General features: G+C 35.2%; 6 protein-coding genes across 20 annotated transcripts; 3 read left to right on the top strand and 3 right to left on the bottom strand.

The window, feature by feature from the left end:
- The first annotated feature begins 4,276 nt into the window (after positions 1-4,276).
- LOC102624971 (probable protein phosphatase 2C 27) lies at positions 4,277-7,416 on the top strand. The gene is made up of 4 exons (XM_025096507.2): positions 4,277-5,138; positions 5,504-5,695; positions 5,852-6,057; positions 6,486-7,416. Exons 1-4 carry the CDS (start codon positions 4,938-4,940, stop codon positions 7,039-7,041), a joined length of 1,155 nt encoding a protein of 384 aa, XP_024952275.2. The 5' UTR covers positions 4,277-4,937; the 3' UTR covers positions 7,042-7,416.
- Positions 7,417-8,505: 1,089 nt separating this feature from the next.
- On the bottom strand, positions 8,506-10,730 carry LOC102624676 (uncharacterized). Its single transcript, XM_006473760.4, has 9 exons — positions 10,545-10,730; positions 10,435-10,461; positions 10,274-10,353; positions 10,004-10,076; positions 9,762-9,819; positions 9,288-9,339; positions 9,176-9,200; positions 8,981-9,072; positions 8,506-8,819 (listed from the first exon to the last, which is right to left on the bottom strand). The coding sequence occupies exons 1-9, from the start codon at positions 10,638-10,640 to the stop codon at positions 8,768-8,770; spliced, it is 555 nt and encodes a 184-aa protein (XP_006473823.1). The 5' UTR covers positions 10,641-10,730; the 3' UTR covers positions 8,506-8,767.
- Positions 10,731-12,799: 2,069 nt separating this feature from the next.
- Positions 12,800-15,383, top strand: LOC102624208 (F-box/kelch-repeat protein At5g42350-like). 2 transcript variants are annotated; one of them, XM_052441379.1, is made up of 2 exons: positions 12,800-12,967; positions 13,335-15,383. In XM_052441379.1, the coding sequence occupies exon 2, from the start codon at positions 13,420-13,422 to the stop codon at positions 15,172-15,174; it is 1,755 nt and encodes a 584-aa protein (XP_052297339.1). In that variant the 5' UTR covers positions 12,800-12,967; positions 13,335-13,419; the 3' UTR covers positions 15,175-15,383. The 2 variants fall into 2 exon arrangements, with proteins under 2 accessions (XP_052297339.1, XP_052297340.1); XM_052441380.1 differs by lacking the exon at positions 12,800-12,967 and adding an exon at positions 12,982-13,182.
- Positions 15,384-16,174: 791 nt separating this feature from the next.
- Positions 16,175-20,123, bottom strand: LOC102623719 (U-box domain-containing protein 44). Of its 2 annotated transcripts, none has more exons than XM_006473757.4 (4): positions 19,566-20,123; positions 18,662-19,250; positions 18,260-18,569; positions 16,175-17,942 (listed from the first exon to the last, which is right to left on the bottom strand). In XM_006473757.4, the coding sequence occupies exons 2-4, from the start codon at positions 19,214-19,216 to the stop codon at positions 16,366-16,368; spliced, it is 2,442 nt and encodes an 813-aa protein (XP_006473820.2). In that variant the 5' UTR covers positions 19,217-19,250; positions 19,566-20,123; the 3' UTR covers positions 16,175-16,365. The 2 variants fall into 2 exon arrangements, with proteins under 2 accessions (XP_006473820.2, XP_006473819.2); XM_006473756.4 differs by having other exon boundaries at positions 18,662-19,239; positions 19,566-20,118.
- A 678-nt stretch (positions 20,124-20,801) lies between these two features.
- Positions 20,802-22,740, bottom strand: LOC102623240 (hypothetical protein). Of its 2 annotated transcripts, none has more exons than XM_006473754.4 (6): positions 22,548-22,740; positions 22,345-22,463; positions 21,989-22,168; positions 21,814-21,882; positions 21,593-21,657; positions 20,802-21,294 (listed from the first exon to the last, which is right to left on the bottom strand). In XM_006473754.4, exons 1-6 carry the CDS (start codon positions 22,677-22,679, stop codon positions 21,251-21,253), a joined length of 609 nt encoding a protein of 202 aa, XP_006473817.1. In that variant the 5' UTR covers positions 22,680-22,740; the 3' UTR covers positions 20,802-21,250. The 2 variants fall into 2 exon arrangements, with proteins under 2 accessions (XP_006473817.1, XP_006473818.1); XM_006473755.4 differs by having other exon boundaries at positions 21,826-21,882; positions 22,548-22,737.
- Positions 22,741-22,906: 166 nt separating this feature from the next.
- LOC102621952 (uncharacterized) lies at positions 22,907-25,211 on the top strand. Of its 12 annotated transcripts, none has more exons than XM_052441382.1 (7): positions 22,908-23,093; positions 23,260-23,377; positions 23,508-23,639; positions 24,001-24,047; positions 24,369-24,447; positions 24,527-24,641; positions 24,875-25,211. In XM_052441382.1, exons 1-6 carry the CDS (start codon positions 22,947-22,949, stop codon positions 24,619-24,621), a joined length of 618 nt encoding a protein of 205 aa, XP_052297342.1. In that variant the 5' UTR covers positions 22,908-22,946; the 3' UTR covers positions 24,622-24,641; positions 24,875-25,211. The 12 variants fall into 12 exon arrangements, with proteins under 12 accessions (XP_052297344.1, XP_052297343.1, XP_052297342.1 ...); XM_052441381.1 differs by having other exon boundaries at positions 24,366-24,447; XM_006473748.4 differs by having other exon boundaries at positions 23,998-24,047.
- The last annotated feature ends 943 nt before the right edge of the window (positions 25,212-26,154 follow it).

Raw genomic sequence — 26,154 nt, 5'->3', positions numbered from 1 at the left:
AAAAAAAAAAAATCGATTTTATCTTCACCTAGATCTAAAATTTATGTAGAAACGTGAGAATTAGTTGTCTATCAAAATTTGATACCAGGAAATTCATTTGCAAGTAGCATGAGATGTATCAGATTTCGACCCACTTATATGAATAAATAAAAAATAATTGAATGTCTAGGTCATGCTATATTTAAAATATAAAGGGGAAAGAAAAAAAAAAGGACGAATATTGCAGTAAAAGAAAATGGGGGAAGGGGGAGTGAAGAATGAAGGTGACAATAAATTAAAGACGGAACATGATGCTAAGATTTTGATAACGCAGTCAGATCACGTGGTTGTTGATTGGTAGTAAGAAGAAAAGAATTTGTGCTTTAGTGGATGCACGGAACAGAATCTGACAACAATATTTATTACTACGGCGTAGTTGCGGACGGCCTCACGAGTCCCATTTTGGCCACATTTTGAATCGGATACTGCCAACTTTCTGATTCTTTCTCGCTCCAAAATTGTTTTGCTAATTAATTATGATTGAAAGCGAAAATATTATATGGAGTTGGACTAGTGGCTACTGGCTAATTCATTTACGATGTGTTGACACTTCGGTGAGCCATCACCATCGCCATCACATTCTTGCTAATTCTGCACTTCCCTCATCTGTTGGGCTGCATAGTTTCAATTCACCTCCTAATGGGGCTGACTTATGCGTCCGTCGTGATTGTTTTGGAGGGTGTGAAACAATCACGAAAGAAGCCAGCACAATCCTCCTAATGGGGCTGACTTTCGCACGTTTATGTAACCCAAAGAAACAAAAAAAAAAAAAAAAAAAGAATAGCTAAGCCTAAATTGAATTCCATTGTCACACGCACATGTAATTAATTAAGTACATTTGCCACAAAAGCCAACAACAACGTATCTTCAGTATAGTTGACGCTAGAGCCACTTCTCCAATTTTCTTCATTTTGTTTTTTGTCACCTTGAAAACAAGGTTTCTGCATATAAATAAGTAAAAATAATGATATCAAGATGCTGCAATATAAATAAAAGTTACTGTAATATTCAAAATATCATTTATATAACATTTGTACTACTTTGTCATATTGTAAAGAAATAACATGACTAAATCTACAAATGCAAGAAAAACCTTTACTTGTCACACTCCCATACTATCTTTAGGATTTAGGATCCTTGGCACTCTCTACATATGGAGCATTATTAATGCTCATGTTCATAGTGTTTGTAATAAGCTGGGCAAAGTGGCATCATGATTTTCTACAATAATTTATGAAAATAAGGCTAAACTATAAACAATTGAATATTATATCATAAAAGGAAAATAAATTAATTATATGAGTAAGTCTTACTAATCTCTCCAAACATTCAATCTCTTGTCGTAATAATTGTTTGGATTGTCTCTAACTTCAATACTCTTCAAAATTGACCAAGAACTCAATTTCCAACACTAAAAGCTAATTCAGATGCAACGTTAGATATAAGAGTGCTCAACATATCACCAACCATAGAAGACAGGTGAGGTTAGTGAAATTCATTTCCTTTCCAAAAATTTAGAATGTCTAAATCAATCTTTCTATCTTGGTTCATCCAAATGAAGCTACAAATTAGATTTTCTAACATAAGCATTACAATCCATGTTATCAAAATAATCAAATTCTTACAAAATAATAAATAAATAATAATAGTCAAAATCCAAAACAATTAAAAATAAGGAAACGATAAGATTCATAATGAATAAATAAGAAAATAGTAAATATATCTTAAACTGTTAAACATGTCTATGGTCTTTCGTTCATTGCCTTTCTTTTATTATTTGTCTTATTATTAAAAATCTATAATTATAAAATTATCCTTCAAACTTTAAATTTTTTACATGCAAATTTTAAAAGTTAGACGGTAAACAAGTAATTTAGTTAAACCAACCTAAACAAATAGATTCAGTTATGATTCATTTATCCTTGTTTGTTAAATGAATTCTAAATGAATAAACAAATTAGTAACCTCAAATTCAGACTCCATTTGTTTATTTGGTGATTCGAATCTGAATTCATCTTTTTATTAAACAAATCTATTTTTCTAAGTTTAAATTCATTTAATTCAAATTGAACTGAATTGAAAAAACAAATCTTGACTCATTTTGTGGATTGTATTCTTCGCTTTTATTGGAAAAATCCCTTTCAATCACAATACCACACTATTTCATTTTAACATCACATTCTGAATTCACGTTAGCTAATTTCATTTATTTAAATATAAATAATAGGTAGGTAAATGCTGGTTTAATATATATATATATATATATATATATATATATTTGGGTTAGATATATGTTTAGTCCCTATATTTTTAAAATGTCCCAAGACAAATCTGTTGTTAATTATGTTACACCCATACCCTTTTTCTTTTATTTTAACCTCTTGACTTTTATTGAAATAACCTTGAAACAATCTTGGAGACATTAATGTAAAAAAAAAAAAAAAATCAAAGTAATCTCAAAGTAAAGAAAAAGTAAGAGCAAGAATGTAAAATAATTAATAGCATGGATATATTAATAGGAGCATTTTTTTCAAAATATAGTCACTAAATAAATACTTAATCCAAAATATAAAGACTACAAGAGTATTTACCCGAAATGTTATAAAATTTTGATAGACATCCCAACTTAGTTCTTAAATGATGTGACATTCATCAATCGAATGATAAATTAGTAAATTTATAATTTGTGTAATTCATTATCCAATAAACATATATTTACAACAACATACTTTTAATGTCCTAGAGTTAGTAGTAGAGACAAACTCAACAACGACATCTTGGATTGATGTTTTATTCTATACAACTGCAATAACAAGAATGCCAAACCCGTAGGGGCCCGATCAAAGCGGGTATAGGCCCAAAAAAACCTCGGAAATATGATCAGGCCAAATTTGGGGAGAAGCCCAAGCCCCCAAATTCGGGTTTGGGTTCGGAGATTTTATCGGGCTCTCGAAATCGACCCGAATAATTTTGAACCAAATTTTATCACTTTATATATGTAGTTATAATTCGTATCTTATCTTAAAGCAACTTCAAAGCAGTCATGGAAAAAAATAAAATAAAATAAAACAAAAGTGAATAATTAAAACAAAAAAGTCCAAAAAGTAACCCGAATTTATAATTTTTCACTCAATCCCTCCTCTCTCAGAAGAGTTTGTTGCCAATCTCACAGTTTTCCACTGACGGAGAGCTAAGTATCGCTATCAATTGCACAAAACATTGCAGATGACCACCTTCAAACTCTTCTTGAGATTGTTCATGAATGTTCTGTGGCTGTTCTTCACTTCTTCTTCTTCTTCCTTAGCCCAATTGTTTCATTGTAGGCTGCAATTGATTGATCATTTTTCTTCTTCTTCTTTAAAGTCTTTTAAAGAATTCAATGTTATGCCATATGCGGCTGTGCTTCTTCTTCTAGAGTTTAAGTCGATTTCCCCCCTTTTTTTTCCCCTCCCCTCTCACAAACAGAAATTTTTTTAATTTATCTAGAAGTTCAATTTTGTAGGCAATTTGCCTCTATTATCAACTATTATCATTAGTTTAGTTTCTCAAGTTATCAACTTTTATTTGCAATCTAAAAAAATAAGAAATTAAATACTTGGAGATTGGGCCTCCATTTAAGAATATTGTTGGGAACATCCCCGACGCAACCCCAATTACCACAGTAAACGGGTTTGAGGATCACTACAAATTGGATTTTGATGATATATATATATTCTTTTTCATTGATCTTGAGGTAAATTCTGCATATTATAAGAGCAATTATCCCATGGCTACTGATCTATCCCAATCCTGCACATCATTAATCTGACAAATCACAACAATCGCAGTCAAGTTCCAAAAGTTTGCCCCTGCCGCGTTGTGAGTAAACTCATCACAACTGTCGATGGTACATTATCTTAGCCGATAATAACAAACTTTATAACCAATCAAAACTCGACACGTTGAGCGCGCCAATCCACGGCTTTCAACTCCCCCAAAGTCTAACTGCAGTGACCGAAACTTAACTCTCGAACCAATTCTAATCATCCTACCGCACATACGAAAATCCAACGGCTGGGACGCACTGCCACCACCAACCCCATGAACTAATTATGAAACCATCCGATCAAAACAGAACAGAAACCAACCATACCTCACCACGTGTCGGTTCGGGAATTTCCCGAGACAGCTAGACGTTCCACAGAATTACCTGGAATCGCCGGTACCCAACCAAACATCAACAAGTTTAATTTATTTAGTCCTTTTTTAATCTTTCTCTTTTTAGACAGCTTTTGATCCTCTCTATCAAATTGAGAGAGGTAACTTTTTCTGTTTTTTCTGATGATCAAATTTGGAAATTTATTTATTACACAAAAAGCAAAGAATCATCATCCTCGTCTGTGAGAGTTTCTCTAACTTTCGTTTCTTGTAATTATTGAAGCTCCTTTTTTTTTCCCCCTTCTTTTTTACATTTCTGTTCACTCCTATGATTTTATCTTGAGGTATTTTATGCAGCTTCTGATGCTGAATTTTGATTGTTCTGGTTGAATTATCTCGAATTTAATCTGGGTTTTGGAGAATTTGATAGTTCTACTGTAAAGTTCTGATTTTTTTATCAAGTTGCCCTAGAAGTTTAGGTTGGTTATTTAAGAAGCTTAGTTTCTGATTGAAAAGGGAATAAAGGGTTGTTAGGTACTTTCATTGATTAATCTTTACAGAGCATAAGATTTTATATTAATTTGATGATATCTTCAGGCTTTGTTGTTTGTTGATTTAGCGTAAGAAGGAATCTTATTCATCAGAGAGTGAAGTTGGTTAAATCAGGACCTTATAATAGTATCAAGGCTAACAACAATAAGCTATTACGAGAGGGGTTGTTTTGAGTTTAAGGGTCTGTGTGAGGACATAGAGTGGAGAATATGGCAGCGGGTATGGATTTTTCACCTCCATTTACAGTAATTGATGGTTACAGTAAGGATAATAATGGATCCGCTGGGGAAAATGAGAATGCAAATAATGTGGATAATACAAAACAGATGACAAGTGGAAAACCTCCTCGGCATCTTTCAGTTATGCGGCAATGTGGGAGCACCACTAGGCTGCTCGCGGCGACTGATTTGGTAATTTCATCCTTTGACATCATTTTTTAGTTGTCTCTTACATTTTATTCAATCATTATGTTTTTGGTTGCTGGCATCTATAAATAGTTACAAATTTTTTACAAGTATTTTAACTTCCCTTAAATTTCTCTTGAAGTTTTAGAGCTTGCAACAACCTCACTTTTCTTATATTGTTTTACATACGACCAATGTGATCCAAAACAGCTAGAAATTCTTTACTTTTTGTTGTTCTAGAGAATAGAAGGACAAATAAATGTTCTGCCTTTTCCAATTTTTTGTCTTAGTATGATCTATATTGTTTCTTTGCTGACAGCATTTGAGAAATGCTTTATACCTAATAACACTTCTGTTTTACCCTTCTCTAGGCAATGGATGTTGGGGTTGTCAACAAGACATCTTCTGATGAAAAATCAGAGTTTTTACCTGTGTTACGATCAGGAAGCTGTGCTGAGATAGGACCTAAACAATATATGGAGGATGAACACATATGTATAGATAATCTTACTGACCATCTAGGTACCACTGCAGACTTCCCTGTGCCAGGAGCTTTCTATGGGGTGAGTTAATCAAAATCTCCTTTTAATTTGATTCTTGTTGTCTTCAACGTTTCTAAAATAAAATATGTATTTTTATGTCGACTGTCGGAGGTTATTTAGAATTTACTGCTGTCTTCATCCTGGTTCAGGAACTGATATTTTTTAATATGTGGACAGGTGTTTGATGGCCATGGAGGTACGGATGCGGCATTGTATGTTAGAGCTAACATCCTTAGATTCATAGTTGAGGACTCTCATTTTCCCATTTGTGTGGAGAAGGCGATTAAGAGTGCTTTTGTGCGGGCTGATTATGCTTTTGCAGATAATAGTTCTCTTGATATTTCATCTGGCACCACTGCTCTAACTGCACTTATTTTTGGAAGGTAATCTAACTTCAAAGCTGCTTTTGTTTTGAATTTTCTCTTGTAAATCATCCCTTATCACCACCAGTGATGCTGGAAATTGTCTATTTTGGATTATACATAACGATATTGATTTGTACAGTAGTTTATATCAAGCTGTAAGTAAATAATATAACAAGAGAAGAAAGAAACAAGAGGTCAGGAGCCTCTTCTCTGACATTATGTATGATTTTGCGGGTGTTGATTAGGGTTGCTAACTCAAATTTGACATAGATAAAGAAGGATAGGAGGTGACAGTGGGAGGTGACATAGCTCAAGATAGATTGCTAAAGTGAATTTGTCTACAGATATTGACCATCTCTTGATTGAAAACGGAAATTCTATAGTTGTATCCCACACCCAGAGAACCAATCGTTTGAATTGCTGCTGACATAATTATCTCTTCACAGGAACCTGATAATTGCAAATGCTGGGGACTGTAGAGCTGTGCTGGGGAGGCGAGGTAGAGCAATTGAGATGTCGAAAGATCACAAACCCAATTGCACATCTGAAAGACTAAGAATTGAGAAGCTTGGGGGAGTTGTTTATGACGGCTACCTTAATGGCCAATTATCTGTGGCACGAGCTCTTGGAGACTGGCACATGAAGAGTCCAAAGGGCTCTGCCTGTCCTCTGAGTGCAGAACCAGAGTTGCAGGAAACACTTTTGACTGAGGATGATGAGTTCTTGATAATGGGCTGCGATGGCTTGTGGGATGTCATGAGTAGCCAGGGTGCAGTGACTGTTGCAAGGAAAGAATTGATGCTCCATAATGATCCCGAAAGGTGTTCAAGAGAGCTCGTTAGAGAAGCACTCAAGCGCAATACTTGTGACAATTTAACTGTGATCGTGATTTGTTTCTCGCCAGACCCTCCCCCTCGGATAGAAATGCCACCGTCCCGTGTTCGTAGAAGCATTTCAGCAGAAGGGCTGAATGTACTCAAGGGTGTGCTTGATGGTAACTGATGAAATAGGGAGATGATTCAATTCAAAGAGTTCTGTGTGTACTCATTGGAGGAGGATCCTGTGGTTAAGGGCATTATTCTTGTTGGTCTTGTTACTGCTGCTGTTGTTGCTACTGCTTCCTTAGCCATGGTCGACATTCAGGCTCGTTCAGAGGAAATAAACTCCTCATTCTTTGAGTTTGCTGATTTTGTACATCCGAGATAAGTCAAAGTCATGTTGTACTAGGAATCAATTAGTTGATTATTTGTACTGTTTCCTCATTTTCTATTTTTTTTTTCATTGTAAATAGTATGAAAATGAAGTGATTGATATACTATGCCTTTTTTTTAAAAAAAATTAAACTGCATTTAGTCATTAATTGTATGATTTGAATCAGTTGATTAGTATGCTTAATGAATTTAGTTTATTATTATGAAATTGAAGCATACGAGTTCATTAAATTGCTGCAATAATTGCTTTACATAGAATTTCTTTTTCTTTTTTTTTTCTAAAAAAAAAAAAACTGGGTCATAAATCCATGACGGCATATTTGCTTTCTTCTGTATTCGAGATATGCAATTGAAATGATAAAGATTAATAAATCTAGTGAAAATTTAAATTACGAATGGGTCATTGGAACTTTGTTTCAACATCTTGATAAGTAGGGGCGACAGAGCAAACGATTGAGTGAATGTAATCGAGGTAATTTCAACTTAAATTAGTTAGCATATAAAAACAAATGAATCGGAGACGGAGGAAGTCAAATGTGTGGTGAGGGTGAGGGTCCCCACCGTCTCTGAGAGTTAGAGAAATGTCAAATGTGTAGTTGACCATGACAAACTGTTTTGGTAACGAGAAAAACGCGTCTTACGTTTGTTTTGTGTCAGGATGCCAAAGACAAAGAGGATAAATAGACTCTCAATTGTAGGGCCTTCGTTCTACAGAGTTACGGTCTTTACCTGCCCCTAACTTGACTTTGAATTTGTTAATTGTTGATCCTCTGCAATTGAGATGATTTCATTGTTCAAACTTTCTAGAGTTGATTGTACAGATACTCGCCACACTTTGAATCGATCGTCTAATTAACCTTTGTAATTTAAAAAACTACGCAAAAAGCCGTCTCTTTGATAATTGCTGAATCTGAACAAGTGAAAATACACAGATTTTGACGGAAACAAATATACGACAACTGACTTTGAAGGTAATTTTTAAAATACAAGAACCAATTACGCAATTGGCTCAAAGTATATGGTCTAAAAGAGCATTTACCCTAAATCTAATGATCATCTTATTTGATCCGTTGATTAGACTAAGCTTATAAAAAAGAAGATAGCATTATTAGTTGCTAAGCTTCTGAAAAATAAGATGTATTATTAGTAGACTATTGTGGTTGGTTTCCCAGAGGCAAGCTGTTTGCCTGGATGCTATGAAGTTAGCATATGTATGTTTGAAACTTGAAAGGAAGTTTACGTGTAGACAAGGAAATAGACTAGTCACGCCTCTTTCAAAGAAAAATAATATAAAACAAAAAAGGAAGATGTCGCCGATACAAGTAGTAAAGACTAAACACAGCGTTACTGAAATTTTTGAATTTGAAAAAAGAAATGCGTCGAACTAGATTTAAATTCTTTTCAGTTATCCTCACAAGCATATCCCAGCCACTTCTGGAGGGACGCCGTCTTTAATTTTGTTCTACAATTAATTTACTTCAACTCTTTTCTTCTGATGAAGCAATAAGCATGGAAGCTCAAAGTTCTCCATAAGATTCATTACTGTAATATTCCAGTCTCTGCGAGCCACTGCATATTATATATATATATATATAGAAACACCACAGACGACAAGCCATGAGCAGTTTGCATGAGTATAATGGTTTAGAAAAGTGTCTCTCTTAAATGAAAGTACACGCTTCCTAAATTCTACGCATTATAGGAAGTGGGTAAGGAATAGTCAACATTACCTTGACTTGTTGCAGTGCTTGCTCAAATCTTCACATAGAACCTTGCTTACATCTCCTGTTCTAAGTGATCCTTTCTTTATCAATTTTGCCAACTGCAACAGCAATCAAAATCATTCTCAATATAAATATCTCACGGACAAGCAAATGTGACTTCAAAAATGCTAGTTATTCATAGGCAGATATAAGAAAGTTCACCTCATCTTCAGTTTCCTCAAGTAACCTATTTCATTATAAGAAACTTGATTAATTACTGATATTATATGCTAAATGGCATATAAAGTGGTATGGTAAAAATTTTATGTCTCACCTTCCACAATAAGTAGAAATATCATTAGCATATGCTTTAGCTTCTTGTTTACCTAGAAACAAAGAAGTACTTGTAAATTTGATTGAAGCTTAATGAAACCTAACAAATAAGTTCAAAAGTCATGAATGTTGCAAGAAAGATGCTGGATGTAGCGCAAGTCATCAAGAGAAAGCAAAGAAATCAATCAAATATCCTGCAACACTAAGCACCATTTTGATGAACTGCCAACGCAACCAAGGATGCATAAGTCCAATCACAAAGACATTTTAAGCTGAATTATTGAGTTTCAATCGCAAATCTGAGGTCATATCATCAGACATGAAAGAATCTTTTAACTTAAGTCTAATTCAATCAAACAAAAAGCTCAGAGAACTACAAGCATCATGGATGCCCCAAACAAAACTTTTACCAGCACGTTAGCTAGAACAAGTAATGAAATTACCATGTTAATGATATGAAAAAATAATAACATACTAATGGAAAGGTTTTCCCAATTATCTACTCTGATCCAATCTTGTCTGGTTGAATCTATCTGCAAAAACAATAAATATACCGACGGATATCAAAAGATATGAATGAGCCAAAATGCATGCGCCAGAGAGTGAAAATTTTTAGGTAATAAGTTGAACCTTGTAAACAGGTTTTTCTTCCAAGTGGCTCCAATACAAAAAGCATAACATTACACAATGAAGAAACTAATTCAGTATCAAAAGTACCTTCTCCAGAGTGTAGTCTTGCATCTTATCACAAAGTCCATCCAATAGCTCAACAACTCGAAGCTCACTTACTCTGCAAAAAATACATAGTCATCAGCCACTTCCTATCATAAGCATTCCGTGATTGATCTTGCAGACACTTTAGCACCATCATTCAACAATTACATACTAACACAAATAACTAACACTTCTGGATCGCATTGAACAAAAATTCTGTAACAAAAGAGAAAAAAAAATGAAAGAGCAAAAGATACAATTTCAGTTTTATACCTGTAATCGATTAACTTTCCTTCACGTTGGCCTTTGGAGTCCAATCTATGTCTCAAATCCAAATGATTCCTCGTTTTTTCCTAATAAAATACCAATTGCATATCAAGATACTATAAAGGAACATCAAAATTAAACCTATGTAAAAATGATAAAGTTCATACCTTTGAAAGTCCACGCTCTAGCTCCTCCTACAGAATTATTCCAATTTTCAAACCATAAATTAGATCCGTCATGCTTTTATTTCCTGTTTTAAAATCAAGTAAAGACTTACTGCAACGGCATTGCAGGCTCCGCATTTCTCGTCGATCGAAGCCGCGACGGAGAAAATGGCGAGCGTAATTACAAGACAAGTCACTGACTTCGCCATCTTCTTTTTCGTTTCTTCTTCCCTTCGGCTTCTGTGTTTAAACAGTCAAACGCAATCATCAGCGCCCGGAAAATTTTTTTTCAAACCCCTTTTCTTGTCAAATCCTTATTTAAATTCCCAAAATATCCTTTTTAAATGTAATTTTTTTTAGTTTCTTTCTGATTTAAATATAAAATAAAATAAAATTTCAGTTTCTTTCACTCAACGCTAATTACAAAGTTGATTTAAAAAAAATAACTACAGTTTGTTTATAAATTTTTGAAATATATATATTAAGTAGAATTATAAATAAACTCAAATAATCATTTCCTAATTTTTTGAAATAAAAAATGATAAGCGAGAAAATAATATAAAATAAAAAATTAGAATGCAATGTGTTTGTCAGAAAAGAGGAAAATAAAAGATATTAGTGTAGGTGCGGGTGTAAAGTTCTCAAGAGAAACTTATAGAGAGAGAAATAGTATATGAATTTAATTACATTTAGATTTAATTCGTCTTTATTGTAATTATAATAGGAGAATGGTTTTATAAAGGTTATAAAGGGGTGCCAATAGTTCAACTCGTGCTTAAATCAAACCTTAGGCATGGACAAATTCTAAAAATTATTGACCAAAACACCGGCCCACACTGGATCAGCCAATCAGGTTGGGCATCGATCGCTTGTCCGGCCCATGAGGCCATGATGGTCTTCTACGTAAATATTGTTTGAAAAATAAATGTTTATAGTATACACCTTTTGAGTTTGAGGCGGAGAAAAACGGTATTAATAGTTACGGGCCATCGACATAATATATTACGTGTCCTAAAATGAAAGGTCATGTGGCCCCATGCCTACATTGGCCATCATGTATTATAATTTCCAAGTTTGGTGTCATCATGACCCCAATATGCTTTCCATTTTCTTATCCTATATTTGTGAAATTTAATGATGCGCCCACCAATTAATCTCGCTGTATATTCCTTCAAACAATAATCCCACTAAAAAACCTAAAAGTTAAAAGATATAACTTGAGTTTCAAAGCTTGTTAAATTATTATTATTATACCATCTAATAAAATGAATGTCATATCCAGTTAAAACTCATATAAGATAAAATCCTTGATAGTACTTATTTTTTAAAATTTGTATAACAGTAGTTAATTACATACATTAATCACCCTAATCATAATTTAAAAGATTTATTTTTTATTATTTCAATTTTGATAATATTTTTAGAATATGTTATCAACCAAAACTGATAAGAGTGGATTAAGTCCCTATAATTTATATGTGAGACTAAATTAGTAGGAGGGACTCAATTACCATTTGTTTTTAAATTGATAGGAGGGAGTTGATCACCATTTGTTATAAATAATACTACCTATATTTTGAGGTAATAAATGAATTATGCTTACTTACTCATCAACATTTTGATAAAGTTAGAACGGACTCGGGTCTCTCTTACATGTAGATTAAGGATACATTTCTAAGAGAAATATTTGAAAAATGTATGGTGCACTGCCCCACACACAACTTAATTAGAGTACTATTCAATCAATTATTTAAATTTAATTCCAACATTCTCATTATCGAACTAAATTTTGAAGTTTTGCTTATTATTGCTTTGGTGGTCAAAATCAAAACCGATTTTGACAAATTTCTAATTCTAATGTTAAGCAAAACGAAAATTTTTTAAATCCTCAAAGATTTTTCTTAATAAGAGGTGAGGGGCAACCGATGAAAATTCACTTCCACCTTCGTTGCCGGGCATTCCGCTGTGTCAACTGTTACAAACAGTCAAACACAACATAACCTCGCACGTGCATAACTAAAGCAACGAATTTACTAGTGTTACCTCACAAGATCACAATCTGCGTGGGTCCAAATCCACAGGGACCCGAGCCCATAACGCCTCCGCTTTTACAATCGAACGGCTGCGATATGAATCGGACAATAACCGTTGAAGGACGCGCCCGTACACAAACAAAACTCAATTTTAAAAATAAAAGCGAAAAATGGAAAGCAGAGATAGAGAATGCCAAATGGAAAAGCGAGGAGCTGATGAGTCGCTTTTATTAATCAGTATTATGTCGCTTTTACTAATTTTAGCCGCACCAACAGAACACGAACACGGAGGACAAAAATACTAACTATTTGTTTCAATTATTTTATTTATTTATTTTTAGTTACTATTAAATTTAAATAACCAAACAGAAAAAATAAATAAATAAACGAAATTAAAACTTGCTTCCGCTCGGACAGGACCAACATCTGGAATCTCGTCTTTATATTGTTTGCTTTTTCACATTCAACCACTTCGCAGAAACCGATTTTGCTTTCACATTTCTGTAAGTTTCATAAACGCTGCGTTTTGATCTCGCAACGTTTCTGCTGTCTGCTTTTATTGTAATTGCTTGATTCTTGTGTTTATGATATTTGATCAGACGGTTATGATTCGAGCTGGTTAATGAGCGTTATGAATTGTGTATTTTGTGAACCTTTTTGTGGTAAAAGTACGTTTTTAGGGTTTTGTGGATCTGAAAATTTTCATTTTTGTACATGTGTAAGTACATTTCTGTTGATAAATTTGAATATGTTTGTTTTTACTCTCTGTTTTGTTGAGAATGGAAAAGAACCTTTTTTGTTTAAGTTTGTGTGATTTTATTGAAATTTTCACCTTTACTTACTTAAATTGTGTACTTGTGCTTCAAGCAGACATCATGTGGGTTTATTGGATGAAGAGCTTGTATGAAGATAGAAATGAGAATATGGTTTAGGTTTTGGTAAGGAAAAGAGAAGAATGATTTGTGAGAGTCCGACTGGCGAGGAGGATTCTCTTCGTCGGGATTTTGAATCTTTGAGTGTGTCAAAACGGCTTGTTAGAAGTGTTAGCCGAAAATTGAGGAATAAGAATCTAAGAAACTATGATGGGGATGACGAGGATGATGTGAAAGGGGTGTCTTTAAAATGTCTCACATTATATGGAAGAGGTGGGGGTTGCAAAGTAGGTGCTGAAACTGGAGAGGAATGTGGGGATCCGAGTAGTAGGAGGAGGTCAAGTGCTAGTGAAGAAGGAAAGGGATACAAACCATTTTGTGGTTCTGAGGAAATAGGAGTGGGAGTGGATTGTTTCTCATATGGGGTGAAAGAGAAGTTTTGGAAGAAAAGTAACAGAAAATACTTGGAACTCGAAGATTCGGTGAGAAATAGCAGGATGCACATTTTTCTTCCGGATGACATTCTGGAGATGTGCTTGGTGAGACTCCCATTGACGAGTCTTATGAATGCTCGCCTTGTGTGCAAGAAATGGAGATACTTGACTACCACTCCTCGGTTTCTGCAGATGAGACGGGAAGGTTTGCATCAAAATCCTTGGTTGTTTCTGTTTGGTGCTGTTAAGGATGGCTATTGCTCTGGGGAGATTCATGCACTGGATGTTTCTCAAGACCAGTGGCATAGGATTGATGCCAGTATTCTCAAAGGAAGATTCATGTTCTCTGTTGTCAGCATCATGGATGATGTCTATGTTGTTGGGGGTTGTTCAAGCTTGACCAGCTTTGGGAGGGTGGATAGGAGTTCATTTAAGACGCACAAAGGGGTATTGGTATTTAGTCCCTTAACTAAATCTTGGCGGAAAGTTGCATCTATGAGATATGCCAGATCAATGCCTATTTTAGGAATATCTGAGGTGAGTCCGGAGTTCTCTATCATCCCATGTCATCAGAGTCATCAAGATAGGCGTTTCCCCAGGTCACGACTTGGTGGGGTGTCAGATGTTTATGAGGATCCTCATAGGCTTTCACTAAGGCGTCAATACAGAAATTCTTTCGATGGATTTGAAGGTTCGTTGTTGCCCAACAGAAAGTCATATAAGTTTATTAGACAAAAAAGTGATCAGTCAATCACAAAAGCCAGTAAAAGGTTTGTTTTGATTGCTGTAGGAGGCCTGGGATCTTGGGATGAGCCCTTGGATTCTGGAGAAATATATGATTCTGTATCCAATAAATGGATGGAAATCCAGAGGTTGCCAGTAGATTTTGGGGTTGTTTCTTCTGGAGTTGTTTGCAATGGGATATTTTATGTCTATTCTGAGACTGACAAACTGGCAGGATATGACATAGAAAGAGGCTTCTGGATTGGAATCCAAACCTCTCCATTTCCTCCCCGTGTTATTGAGTACTACCCAAAACTTGTATCCTCTAGTGGTCGTCTATTCATGCTTTCTGTCTCCTGGTGTGAAGGGGATGGTCAAATAGGCTGTAGAAACAAGGCAGTGAGAAAATTATGGGAGCTAGATCTCATGTACCTCACCTGGACTGAGGTCTCTGTACATCCTGATGCTCCAATGGACTGGAATGCTGCATTTGTTGCGGACAGAAACCATATATTTGGTGTCGAAATGTTTAAGATATTTGGTCAGGTGCTGGACTTCTTGACTGTATGTGACGTGTCGGAAAAGAGGATGAACTGGAGCCATATCTCAAGAAATCACATGGCTTATGAACTGGATGCTACTTCATGCATGACTAAATCATTGGCCGTTTTACATCTGTAATCTTGTTGGCGTATGTGCTGATTCATGCTGGAAATTTTAGGCTTGAACCTGCAAATTTCATTTCAAATTCTTTGGGTACAGTTGATTTGAACCTTGGCACCTGCCTCTAGTTTCTGTATCTTATCCTGGCTCATTTAAGAGGCATGTTTCACATGTAGCCATTTATGTACTCTCTTTGCCACTGTTTATAAATTATTCATGTTTTTCAATCTTGTTTGTGTTGTCTTGACTAGGTGGAAAAGAGCTTATTGTTTATGTTAAATTGATAATGTGATATCTGTTCTTCTCGTTGAACTTCCTGGCTCTTGTTTCTTTCGCTTGGAAGACATACAGAGAAGTTTTAAAACTTCAAAGTCACACTTGAATGCTTTTGGCTATTTTAAAAGTTGCGTTGCTGACCTAGATTTGGCTATTTTAAAAGTTGCCTTGCTGACCTAGATTAAGCAATACATTCGAACTGGTGATAACCATGCAATACTCATAATTAAGATTTAGAATCACGTACTATGAACATTTAAGCTAATGAAATGAGAGTGAGGAGAGATCTCTTAAAAAGTCATGAAGATTTAAAGAAAATCAAATAGGTATGAGGCCCCCACAATTGCAGCAAGGTAAAAATTTAAAAAGCAGCAACCATATTAGCACAGGAGACCCGATTGTTTTGGAAGATTGCACATTGACAATATGTTCTTGAGTCATATTTTCCATAATGCTCGAGATCTAGATCTAATTATACTTGGTAAATATTCTTCAACGTCAACATTCCCACCTTTTTATTTCAAACTAATGAATGAATGGAATATGAACTAATTTAAGGATGAAAATGATAATGTGTGAAAGTATGGAAACCTTATGGAGTAGAATCCAAATAAAATTCATAGATCACAACACACCGCGCCGTTATATAGTTTTGCATTTGGAGAAAAGCGCATTCCGACTCAATAAGCAGTAAGTCGTGACAAGGCATTTGAAGATGTGGAATTGATGAAAAACAGTAAACTTAAGAACAAATTAATGGCATTGGAAATTCTCTACAAATTGAACATCTTTATACAACAATATCTACCTGCAGTTCGACGATTCACAAACAATATCCATAAATGTCAAAACTGCTTACGCAAAGGAAGAATTACATACAGGAGCTCATCCTTGTAAGATTAAAAAAAAAAAAAAAAAACATCTGGAAGAAACTCATCCCATGTTTGGGAAGATTCCTGAAAAGTTCGGTATCTTATCAATATGCTTCAGGGCACGTTCGGCAATCTGCCGTGTTCTATAGTCAGCATGCTGGAAGGCATCAACTAGAGCAGTACTGACATTTGGGTCTCCAGAGACTTCATATGCTATATCATCAGTCCGCAGGATTCTTTCTACCACCCAAACTGCTCTCCTCTGCAGGTTCTCAGTTCGTTTTTCGAGTAATACATCTAGAATGGGCTTGATTCCCTGTGCCTCGCACAATACCATCACCCCTTGTTCAATATCAACCCCATCATCTATCACTGTAGATAGTGCTGCCAACGATGCCTCAACCACCTTCTCATTTGTATGGTCTAAAAGTGCTATCAACTTCTCCACAGCATGCCCTTCCAATAGACAAAAAGTTTCTTTTAAAGAGCATAATCCTCTGTGCAGCCGACACAATCCAGTTATGACAGGCTGCTTGCTGAAACATGGAAAGATTGAGGCACAAAAACCAGAAGGTGGCAACTCGGGCAGTTTTGTCAAATTTTTGGATTCCAGCGACAAGTTCTCCAATGCTGTTGCAGAAACCATCTGTACTTTGTCAAGTCCATTGCTCTGAAGCAGCTCAATGAAGAGTGCTGCAAGATTATGCTCACGGCAGAGAGCAATGGCATCAGGTTCATCAGACAAGACAAATGTAACCCTTGCAAGAACTGATAAAAGTCCTTCGAGAAATGGTGTCACGAAGCGACTGCCCCTTGTTTCCCCCAGCTGGATACTTTTCACTCTAGAGAATATTAACCCGAAGGCACCTTCATCTAGCATCTGCCGTGTCAGGCCCAGATCCCTCTCTGGTAGTTCAGCTAGAAGGCCAACAGCTGCTGCCTGCTCTTTAGAGATTCCTACATTTTCTGATATTACTCTTATTAGGCTGCCAAGCTGTCCAACTGCACCCCGTAGCGCATCAGCTAATTCATGACCCATATGCGGGGAGAGGTTTTGGATAAGTTCAATGGAAGCTAGACGCAAGTCATTCTGAGGAGCCTCAACAAACTGAACCAAACTGATGGTAGCACCAGAACTTTTGATGGCAGAGACCACACTGAGGACTGTTGTGGGGCTACTAGTGAGTCCAACAAGAACCTGTAGAAGTTTGCACTCGATCGTTGGACCAGTGTTGCTAATCAGATGGAGTAGGTTATGGACGATATCTTCTGAAACCAAAGTCTGGTTGTCAGGTCCAACAGTGATGGAATCAAAGTCATGGCCTGAATTCACAACATTAGCAAGAATTGTAGCCGAGACCTCTTTCAGTCGCATCGGAAGATGATTGGAACCAACAGTAAAGAGGTCCTTTACAAGAGGGGGAAGAATTCCTGCGTGTATCAACACTTTGGCACTTGGCTCACAAGATGAAATTTGGTTAAGAGCTTTTAAAGCAGCTTCTCTGGCCTGCATGTTACCACTTTTCATAATATTGATCAAACATGAACCAACAGTTCTTGCAACCAGGACTTTCACGTCACTGTTTAGAGCCAGATCACCAAGAAATGCAGCCAAGGACAGTTTGGTTTCTTGTGGCCCTGCATCCATCCAATTGTAGGATTGTTAACAACATAAAAGGCAACCTGCACTTTAAAATTTGCAACCAACTGAAGAAAAATTAAATAGATGCTTCTACCACCAACAATTTGAGGAGATGATTGCTATGTTTCAACAACTTAAAGAAACAAATAATGTATCACTGAACTACAACTCACAGGCCGCAAATACATCAACCATGCAGATCATAGAAAGAGAGGACAAGAAACCTCAATAGAAAAATGTATGGTGCATATTCAGTTCCGTGATTTCAACGCTCAAAATTTAATTTTTTTATTTTCTCAAAAGAAAAATATACCTTCAAGAATTTGTGTAAGAAGAGGCTGCAGTCTACCATTTTCAGCCATCTGCCGCACATTGTTTTCACACTTCTCCAGATTTGCCAGTGTTTTTTCAGCCTTTTCAACAGTCAGAAGATTTTCTGATTTGCTGCTTGTCATTCCAACCAAGATAAGAATTGCACCATTGATTGAACCAATTTTCTCACACAAGGCTTCAGATTTAGAGAGCTCATATAGCAAAGAGACAGCTTCCTCTCTCTCTCTCGAAAGTTCATGAGATAAGAACTTAACTATTGTTCGCACAGTGTCCCCCTGGCCTAGTATTTCCTGCAGAACAAAGAAAAAGGAAGAGGCACTAAGTGCATCCGTGCTAGATATGTCAATGAAGTTGCACAAAAATGATCAAACATTTGACCAACCTTATTGTCGTCATCTTCCTCCACAACGATTCGAAGGGTTTCAAGAGCCGTACACCGAACTTTGCGGCTACTGCTCTTTAACATGTCAATTATCATAGGTATCAGCTCGGAATTGTGCACAACATGCTTATTTGATCGGCTTGATTGGCAAAAATACTGAACATACTTCAGAGCCGGCATAATATCACTCTCCGAGCTGCCAAGATTTAATGATTTACGAGCCATATCTAATTGAGCAGCTTCATTCCTAGCATTCCACTCTTCAATTGTGTTTCTCAAAGCTATACTTGGATTAAGATCAGTGCTCCTTAGTTCTTTTTGTGTCAAAGGGCACACCGGCTTTCTTCCATTCTCCCTGCATTCCTTGAACCACTTTTCAATTGCTTCGCGTTCAAAAGTTTGTCCATTTTCTAAAGTGACAGGATCACGCATGACTTGCTTTGTTAAAGGGCAAACAAATGCATCGTAAATAGGCTCTATGTGCAGTCTTTCAAAGTGGTAGCTCCCATCTGACTGGCTACCAGAGTCATAACCTCCATCCCAACTTCCAGCCATCTGATCAAATCAGTCGCTGAAATCTGCAGCAGCACTAGAATAACATCATAATCTACCATTGCATCAAGAATCAAAGTACCAACAAATGTAAAGGAACATTAAAACCAAATGGGAAAGTTGAATTCGATCAAGATTTTCCAAAGAAAATTCAAAATTTCCATAGCTAATATGACTTCAGAACTTCATTTTAAAAAATAAAAAAATAAAGTAAGTAAATTAAGGATTGTCATCAATTGGGTCAATTATCAAGAATTTAAATCAAACAAATAAAAATCCAAAAAGCTAAATTGATGCTTATCACCACACAATCCAGCTCATCATATTCTAGTTAACAAAACTTAAGACATACCTTTCTCCTGTGACAGAAGCGTAATTCTAGCTTAGTTGCTCTAGGGAATGGATTCGGATAAACACTTCTTCTTCGGCCATTTGGTTAAATTAAGTGATTAAAGATAGAAATAGCATCTGAATTAGGGATTCTTTCTCTTTTGGGTTCGATTTTTCGAACTTGTTGAGATAGGAAGAGAGATGAAAAAAATTAAAATAATAAAAAGGAAATAAATAAAAGACTTTTCTTTTTTGGAATTTCTGCGCGTGTTGACGAAAGGGATGAGGATACTGCAGCTAAAAAACAAAACAAAATTAAAATTGAGGGGAAGCCAAGCCGAGACCGCGAGCCATCGTAAAAAAGTTGACTCCCAGCTACATCACCAACAGAACAGAAAAGAATTGTTCATCGAGAGATTTGAGAGCAGTGGGCCCCACTACAAAGCCCCAACGATGTTCGAGCAAACAAAAGAAAACAGCTGTTTAGTCCTATCAAAAACCCAAAAAAAAAACTTCAAACTAAAATAAATAATAAATATCTCTCTGAAGATGACAGGACAAGAAGTCAAGAACACAGTTCAGAATTTCAGACGGACGACAAACGATGTCGTTTTTGTGTTTTCGTACACCACGGTGATTGTTAGCGAGTGGTATAATTAGTTAGTTGGGTCTCTCCAAGTTAACTTTCATATAATTTATAGTCGGAAAATTTCATCCATTTATTCCACTGTTTTGTAAGTCTTCTTCTTTTTTTTTTTTTAAATTTAAATATAAGTTAAAATAAATACAATCTAAAGATACCTTTTACCTTCATTCTCGAATATATTTATAAATTTTAATATATAAGAAAATATATTTTCTTATTTATTAATATATCGAAATTTATGTTTTCTTATCTATTAATAATATTCTCATTTTGTTAAAATAAAAATATTTTCATTACTGAATTAATATATACATAGTAATTTTTTTAATAAAAAAAATACACTTCATTTTTTAAATTTATCTTTTCCTTTATTAAAATAAGAGATCTTTATTAGATAATGACAATTCACATCTAGTGTGTAAAGTCCCACATGGTAAGACATGATTGGGGTGTGTTACGCACAACATTCCAAATCATGTCCTGTTGTATCAAAACCCTATATGCGTGATCAAATAAGAAACAAATTAAAAAACAAGCAAAACATACCCTACAAAAAGTTATTAAAGTACAAGATAAAACAATATAGCTTCAAAGTTAAAAAGGGCCCAAATATAGTGGTAAGTATTTGACTATTAATACAATTCAAGAGAAAACTTGGAGTATCACACATGTTGACAGTGATAAAATATGATGAACTCCTAGGAAAAATAACTAATAATGGTGTGCTTTTGAAAGTCTACATATGGTCAGCAAATGATGGTTCATAAGTAAATCATCAAGTCATATCAACTACACATTAACTGTGAGCTGAAAAAACCTCGTTTAACATAATGCACTGGAGAAAATCTTGGTGAAGGACTAGTTGCTGATGAAGATCACAGTGCCGCGAATGTCACCACTCAACTCATCATTTCATTTATCTTTGGGATCACAAACATTTTGCTGGTTTTGGTATTGCAGAGCATGAGTTCCCAAAGAACAATGAGAGCACTTGGCAATTCATGACACTTCCATGTAGCAGTAAATGTACAAGACATTGGCTTTCAGTATCACAAAGAGAGTCAACAAATTTCTTCTGCAAATATGATTTCAGAAATGTATTGCACTGGCAAGTACAAAAGAAGCCCCAATCAGGAGAAGATATGAAAGAGGAAAATAATTTCAATCATCAGTCATTCCAAAATAGATGTAAATTAAGAAGGAACTTCCAAATGAACACAAGATAAGGATGGGCAGACAGGTTAGTAATGATGATTAATTCATTATATTGATCTCCACAAAATATTTCCAAGACAGAAGCCACCCTGATTTAAATATTCAAATAATTTCTCATATTTATCACACAGAATAAAAATTTTTGCACATATGCGAAATCCATACACTTCAAACCAGAAAGATCCTACCTTCCTCTTTGGGGATGTTAGGCTGATCAACCAAGAGTTGCTGAAGTGCACCTAGATCAAAAGTACTGAATTGTAGAGAGTTCAAGTTATAATCACGATTCTTGCAACCAAAATGTATAGATACATGAAAATAGAGAAAAGTGAACTGAATCAACTGCAAAGACATAACACTAACATGAATGACCCTTAAACAATTAAGAGACAAGGTATCAATATGCTACATTTCCATATACCAGGGTTTTACAGCAAGTGTGGAAAGTGTTGAAACCAGTGATATTTTAAGCACATACCTGGCAAAAAACAAATAGCAAGCTTCATTTAGAATCTAAATGTACTCGATCTTAACAAAAGCAATATTCAGGACACTGTTGAAACTAAACTTCGAGAACTACATACTCTGAATTGTGCATATCCCAAAGAATCATAAGCCCATCCAAGCAATCTGCAAGAGTTGGCTTCAAACCAACTCTTTGCTGCAGTTGTTTCACTGTTAACTGATTAGAGCCACCTCTAACTAGCTGTTTACCATCACGATGAAACTTCTCGAGCGATAAAACAATTCCACGAAACTCCTCGCTATATTAAAGTTCAATACATCAAACACCATTCCTCCTTAAAACAACTAATAAGTCAACCAAAGTAGCTACTCCATGTTACCTCATAATGCACATTATTTTCCCGCATTTTCTCAGAAATCAAACAATTCATGAAATGAAACTAATAATTAAAAAACGAAAAAAGAAGAAGCTTACAGTGTTTTTTGCATTGAAAGCAAAATCGTCTGCAAAGACTCCATTTGTTTTCGTAACACGGCAGCTTCAATACCACCAATAGAATTCAAATTTCCGTAATGTTTAGCATCTTGAAGAATCTAAAAACGAGAGAGATATGATTAGAATATAGATAAATAAGCAAATTAATTGAAATTAAATCAATAAGTAAGATTTGTATTGACCTGCAATCTTTCAATAATTGAAGAAGCGTTTTTAAATTGCGAAATTAAGCGAGATTGCAACTCGTCCCATCGATTCATTTCTTCTTTAATTTTTTTAAATTTTTGCTGATATTTCTTCACAATTCCCTCCATCAGATTCCAAGAACCTAGATTTTTTTTTTCTTTTGACGTCAGTTAGTTAGTTCTTTTTCCTTTTATTTTTAATCTATTCATAGGCGGTGAAAACGTCGTACAAGCTGTGAAAGATCGCATTTGTTTTCATTATGGTCCTTGTATTTTGAATTATTCTACTTAATTTGACTAGTTTGAAGAAAGTGACGAAGAAGTCCACGATATTGTCAAAATAATTACACGGGTGTCTTTTTGATCGAAGGGTCGAATTGCTCGTCAGTATTGCTCATGATGGAAGACCAAGAGGAAAAGGGCAACGCTGAAAATGGGATTGGAAGGCAAAAGCAAGTCAAAGATGAGTACTTGTTGCAGTTTTTGGATTCATTGGATGGGTATTTAACTCTATTAGATTCTTTATCTTCGACCCTTAGCCAGGTAAAATAATAGAAATAAACATGCCGTTTTAATTCACAAGACTGAAACTTTACTATATAGATCGAATCTCTTACTAGTTTTTTCTTATATGGGTTTTTAATGTGATATTTTGATTTTTTAAAACATGTTAAAAGTTTGAAGAAATTGGTAAGAAAATTGCTTTCAGGGGTGGCTGGAATTGGCAAGCGCCAGGCATGCAATGGGAGCTTCACGCATTAATGGCGCTTTGTTAGATCTTAAAGTTCACGCCGCTGCTACTTCACTGAAAGTATCTGAACAAGATGGTAATTTTTTGTTTGACTCACTAAGGGCTTAGCTGATAGTGATTTGTATGATGAGTGGGAAGATTTTGAGTTATAGAGAACTTAAAGTTTGAGAAATGATGTTACTTATGTAAAATGTAATGCATTCTAGTTGATTCCATGGAGTCGCAACCTTGCTTTACTTTATGCAAATGGGCATCCTCTGATAATGGAGAACGTTCTTCCGGAGAAGAGAAATCTCTAAGTCCACAGCTACGACACCGGAACAATTCCCAGCTCTCTGGTATAATATCTTCTCCTGTATGTGAGTGCAGTCCTTTTAAAATAATGAAGTAGAGTAATGGGATCTTCCACAAGATGTATAAATTTTCGAATGCAATCAAACCTAGGGCCATTGCCAGTGCTGGTTCTGCTAAAGCAGGACTTCTCCGTAAATAACTTAAAATACATTTGTAGATGTCTTTTGAAAATATATACTTGAATGATTTTCTTTTAGGGAATATTGTGGGTAATTTTGTATCAGTTAAAACCAAATAAAAAATCACTGTTTGATTTTATGTCGTATTCAGGAGTTTGCTTTGCCGTGACATCTCCTTAATTAGCCTTTTCTCACTTTTTCAATTTTTTCCTCTCTTGTGAAGAAGAGAAAGTCTCAACAAGGACTGGAACTCCACTTATTCTTGTTGACCAAGTAAGAGTTCTGCATATGTTACGACTATCAATTTGTTAGGACTTTAAATTTTTGTTACGAGGATATTGTATTTTAGATTTTGTATTGAATCTTTTTCTGGATTATGTCTCTTGTTGCATATCCACATAAAGAGAAGCATCAGTCTGTGTACCTTTGTTGTTTGTCGCACAAGCAAAATTACATTGGAGAGACAAATGACATAACTGTTGGTGAACTGACAGTATTAATTATATTCAGAGAATTTGATGAACTCCTGAATAATACAGTTTTATAATTTGAACAAATTTATAAATGTTGTTTCATCTGTCTTATGTTCAGCAGCAGCGGCAAAAATCATTGTCAGTGTTCGGAGTACTGGTCTCCCCAAAGCTTCGATCTGCACAATTATCATTTGAGAGAGGTCTGTAACTTATCACAAGTGCTCATGAAAATATGTAAAATAGAATGCAATGAATTTTCTTATTTTATTTTCCATGCAGCTCTGGAGACACTTGTAGAAATAGCAAATTTGCACACAACAATGCTTTCTATGTTTGAACAAGTCCACAAAGAATTAGAAAACACCAATGGATGATAACAAGTTTCTTCCTTTTGGTATGTATGGCCCTGATTTGTAGTTTCCCCATTTGTCTCATACTAAGGAACTGTTAAGACTCAAACATGCTAGTAATGCAGAGTTGGGTCGGGGTAGTCAAGGCATCCTTAGCTGAGACTTGTGCATATTGTAATTTCCCTACTTAGATGAATTGTATTGCTATTTATCTGTCAGCATATTTGTATGACAGCATATTTTTGTTGCATAATCGGTAACCTTTCTGTTTCAACAGGTTGGTTATTTTGCATCGGAAGACATGATTGATTGCATTCAGGCAAAGTCCTACAGATAGCGACAGATGATATTCGTTGGGCTTTTTCCCTACAATTGTGACTTAAAAGCTATTTCCTTTAACCTGTTATGTTGGCTTCTTGCTCATCGTATGTCTATCATCTTGATCTATATGATTAAGTTTTCTTTGATCCAGCAATTTTTTTCTTGATCGCAGAATTTTTTTTTTAAATCATTGATATGTATTATACAATTAGAACTCTGATATTTATCTGTATTGTATAATTAGAAGTTTACTGATATTTACATTAGACATCTATTGGAACCACCTAGATCAAGTCTGTCATGTCACAACTCAAATTTTTTCCCATACAAATAGGGGGTCTACCAATGACCGGACTTGATCTGAAAAATTTGGGCTCGAATCAGATGCAAATGAAGGTTGGAGGCTCCAACCTTATTGGATGGGATTTTGGCCAAATCGAGTTAAACTCAATGGATCCAAAAATCCAATAGGTTGACTCTAAATTAAAAAAAAAAATGTTTTAGATATAATTAGGGATGGGTAAACAACTCGACCCGATCCAACAATAATAATTTATTTTTATTTTTATTCATTTGATTTCATAGCATTAACACAATTTTTTAATAACTAAAATAATTAGCAAAAAAAGAAACTCAAAAGAAAAATGGCTCAAAATTACCCTAATCTGGATCCATCTTAATTGACTGGAATTCTATTTTAACACATATCCAACTCGATCAACATATAATCATAATCTGATCTTATCGTAACTGAATTTAAATTTTTTATCTGATCTGATTTAAATATAGTTTGAATATTTTTTTCCCAACCTTATCAACCTGAAACTCAATCGGTTTGATCCAAATCTAAATTTACCAACCCTTACAAAATTGGAGAGAAATTTGCTCTGCCCACAAACCAGCGAAAAAAATACTCGATTCTACCCAATTTTAAATTGAAAACAGAAATGTTTAGTCCCCATAAAGAGATTTGAACCGCTGCCATCACATTTAGCCAAGAATTCGACCTCTCATATCATGATCCTGCTTTAAATCTATCAAGTTTAGCAATTCTTTTTGTTTCTGCTTCAAATCATTTTTATCCGCCCATAATTTAAACGTCGTTGCAATACAACAAAGTTCAGATAGCACCTGTATCCCTTGTCGCTTGCGACAAATAACTCTCAATAATCATTATTTGTCACTTCACAATCTGAACAGTGACGTGTCCCCGCGATGCCAACGTTTTTTTTTTTT

The sequence above is a fragment of the Citrus sinensis genome, chromosome 5, assembly GCF_022201045.2.
Source record: "Citrus sinensis cultivar Valencia sweet orange chromosome 5, DVS_A1.0, whole genome shotgun sequence".
NCBI classification, from domain to species: Eukaryota; Viridiplantae; Streptophyta; class Magnoliopsida; order Sapindales; family Rutaceae; genus Citrus; species Citrus sinensis.
The sequence above is the reverse complement of the archived record's forward strand: the minus strand, read 5'-3'. Positions and strand labels throughout refer to the sequence as shown.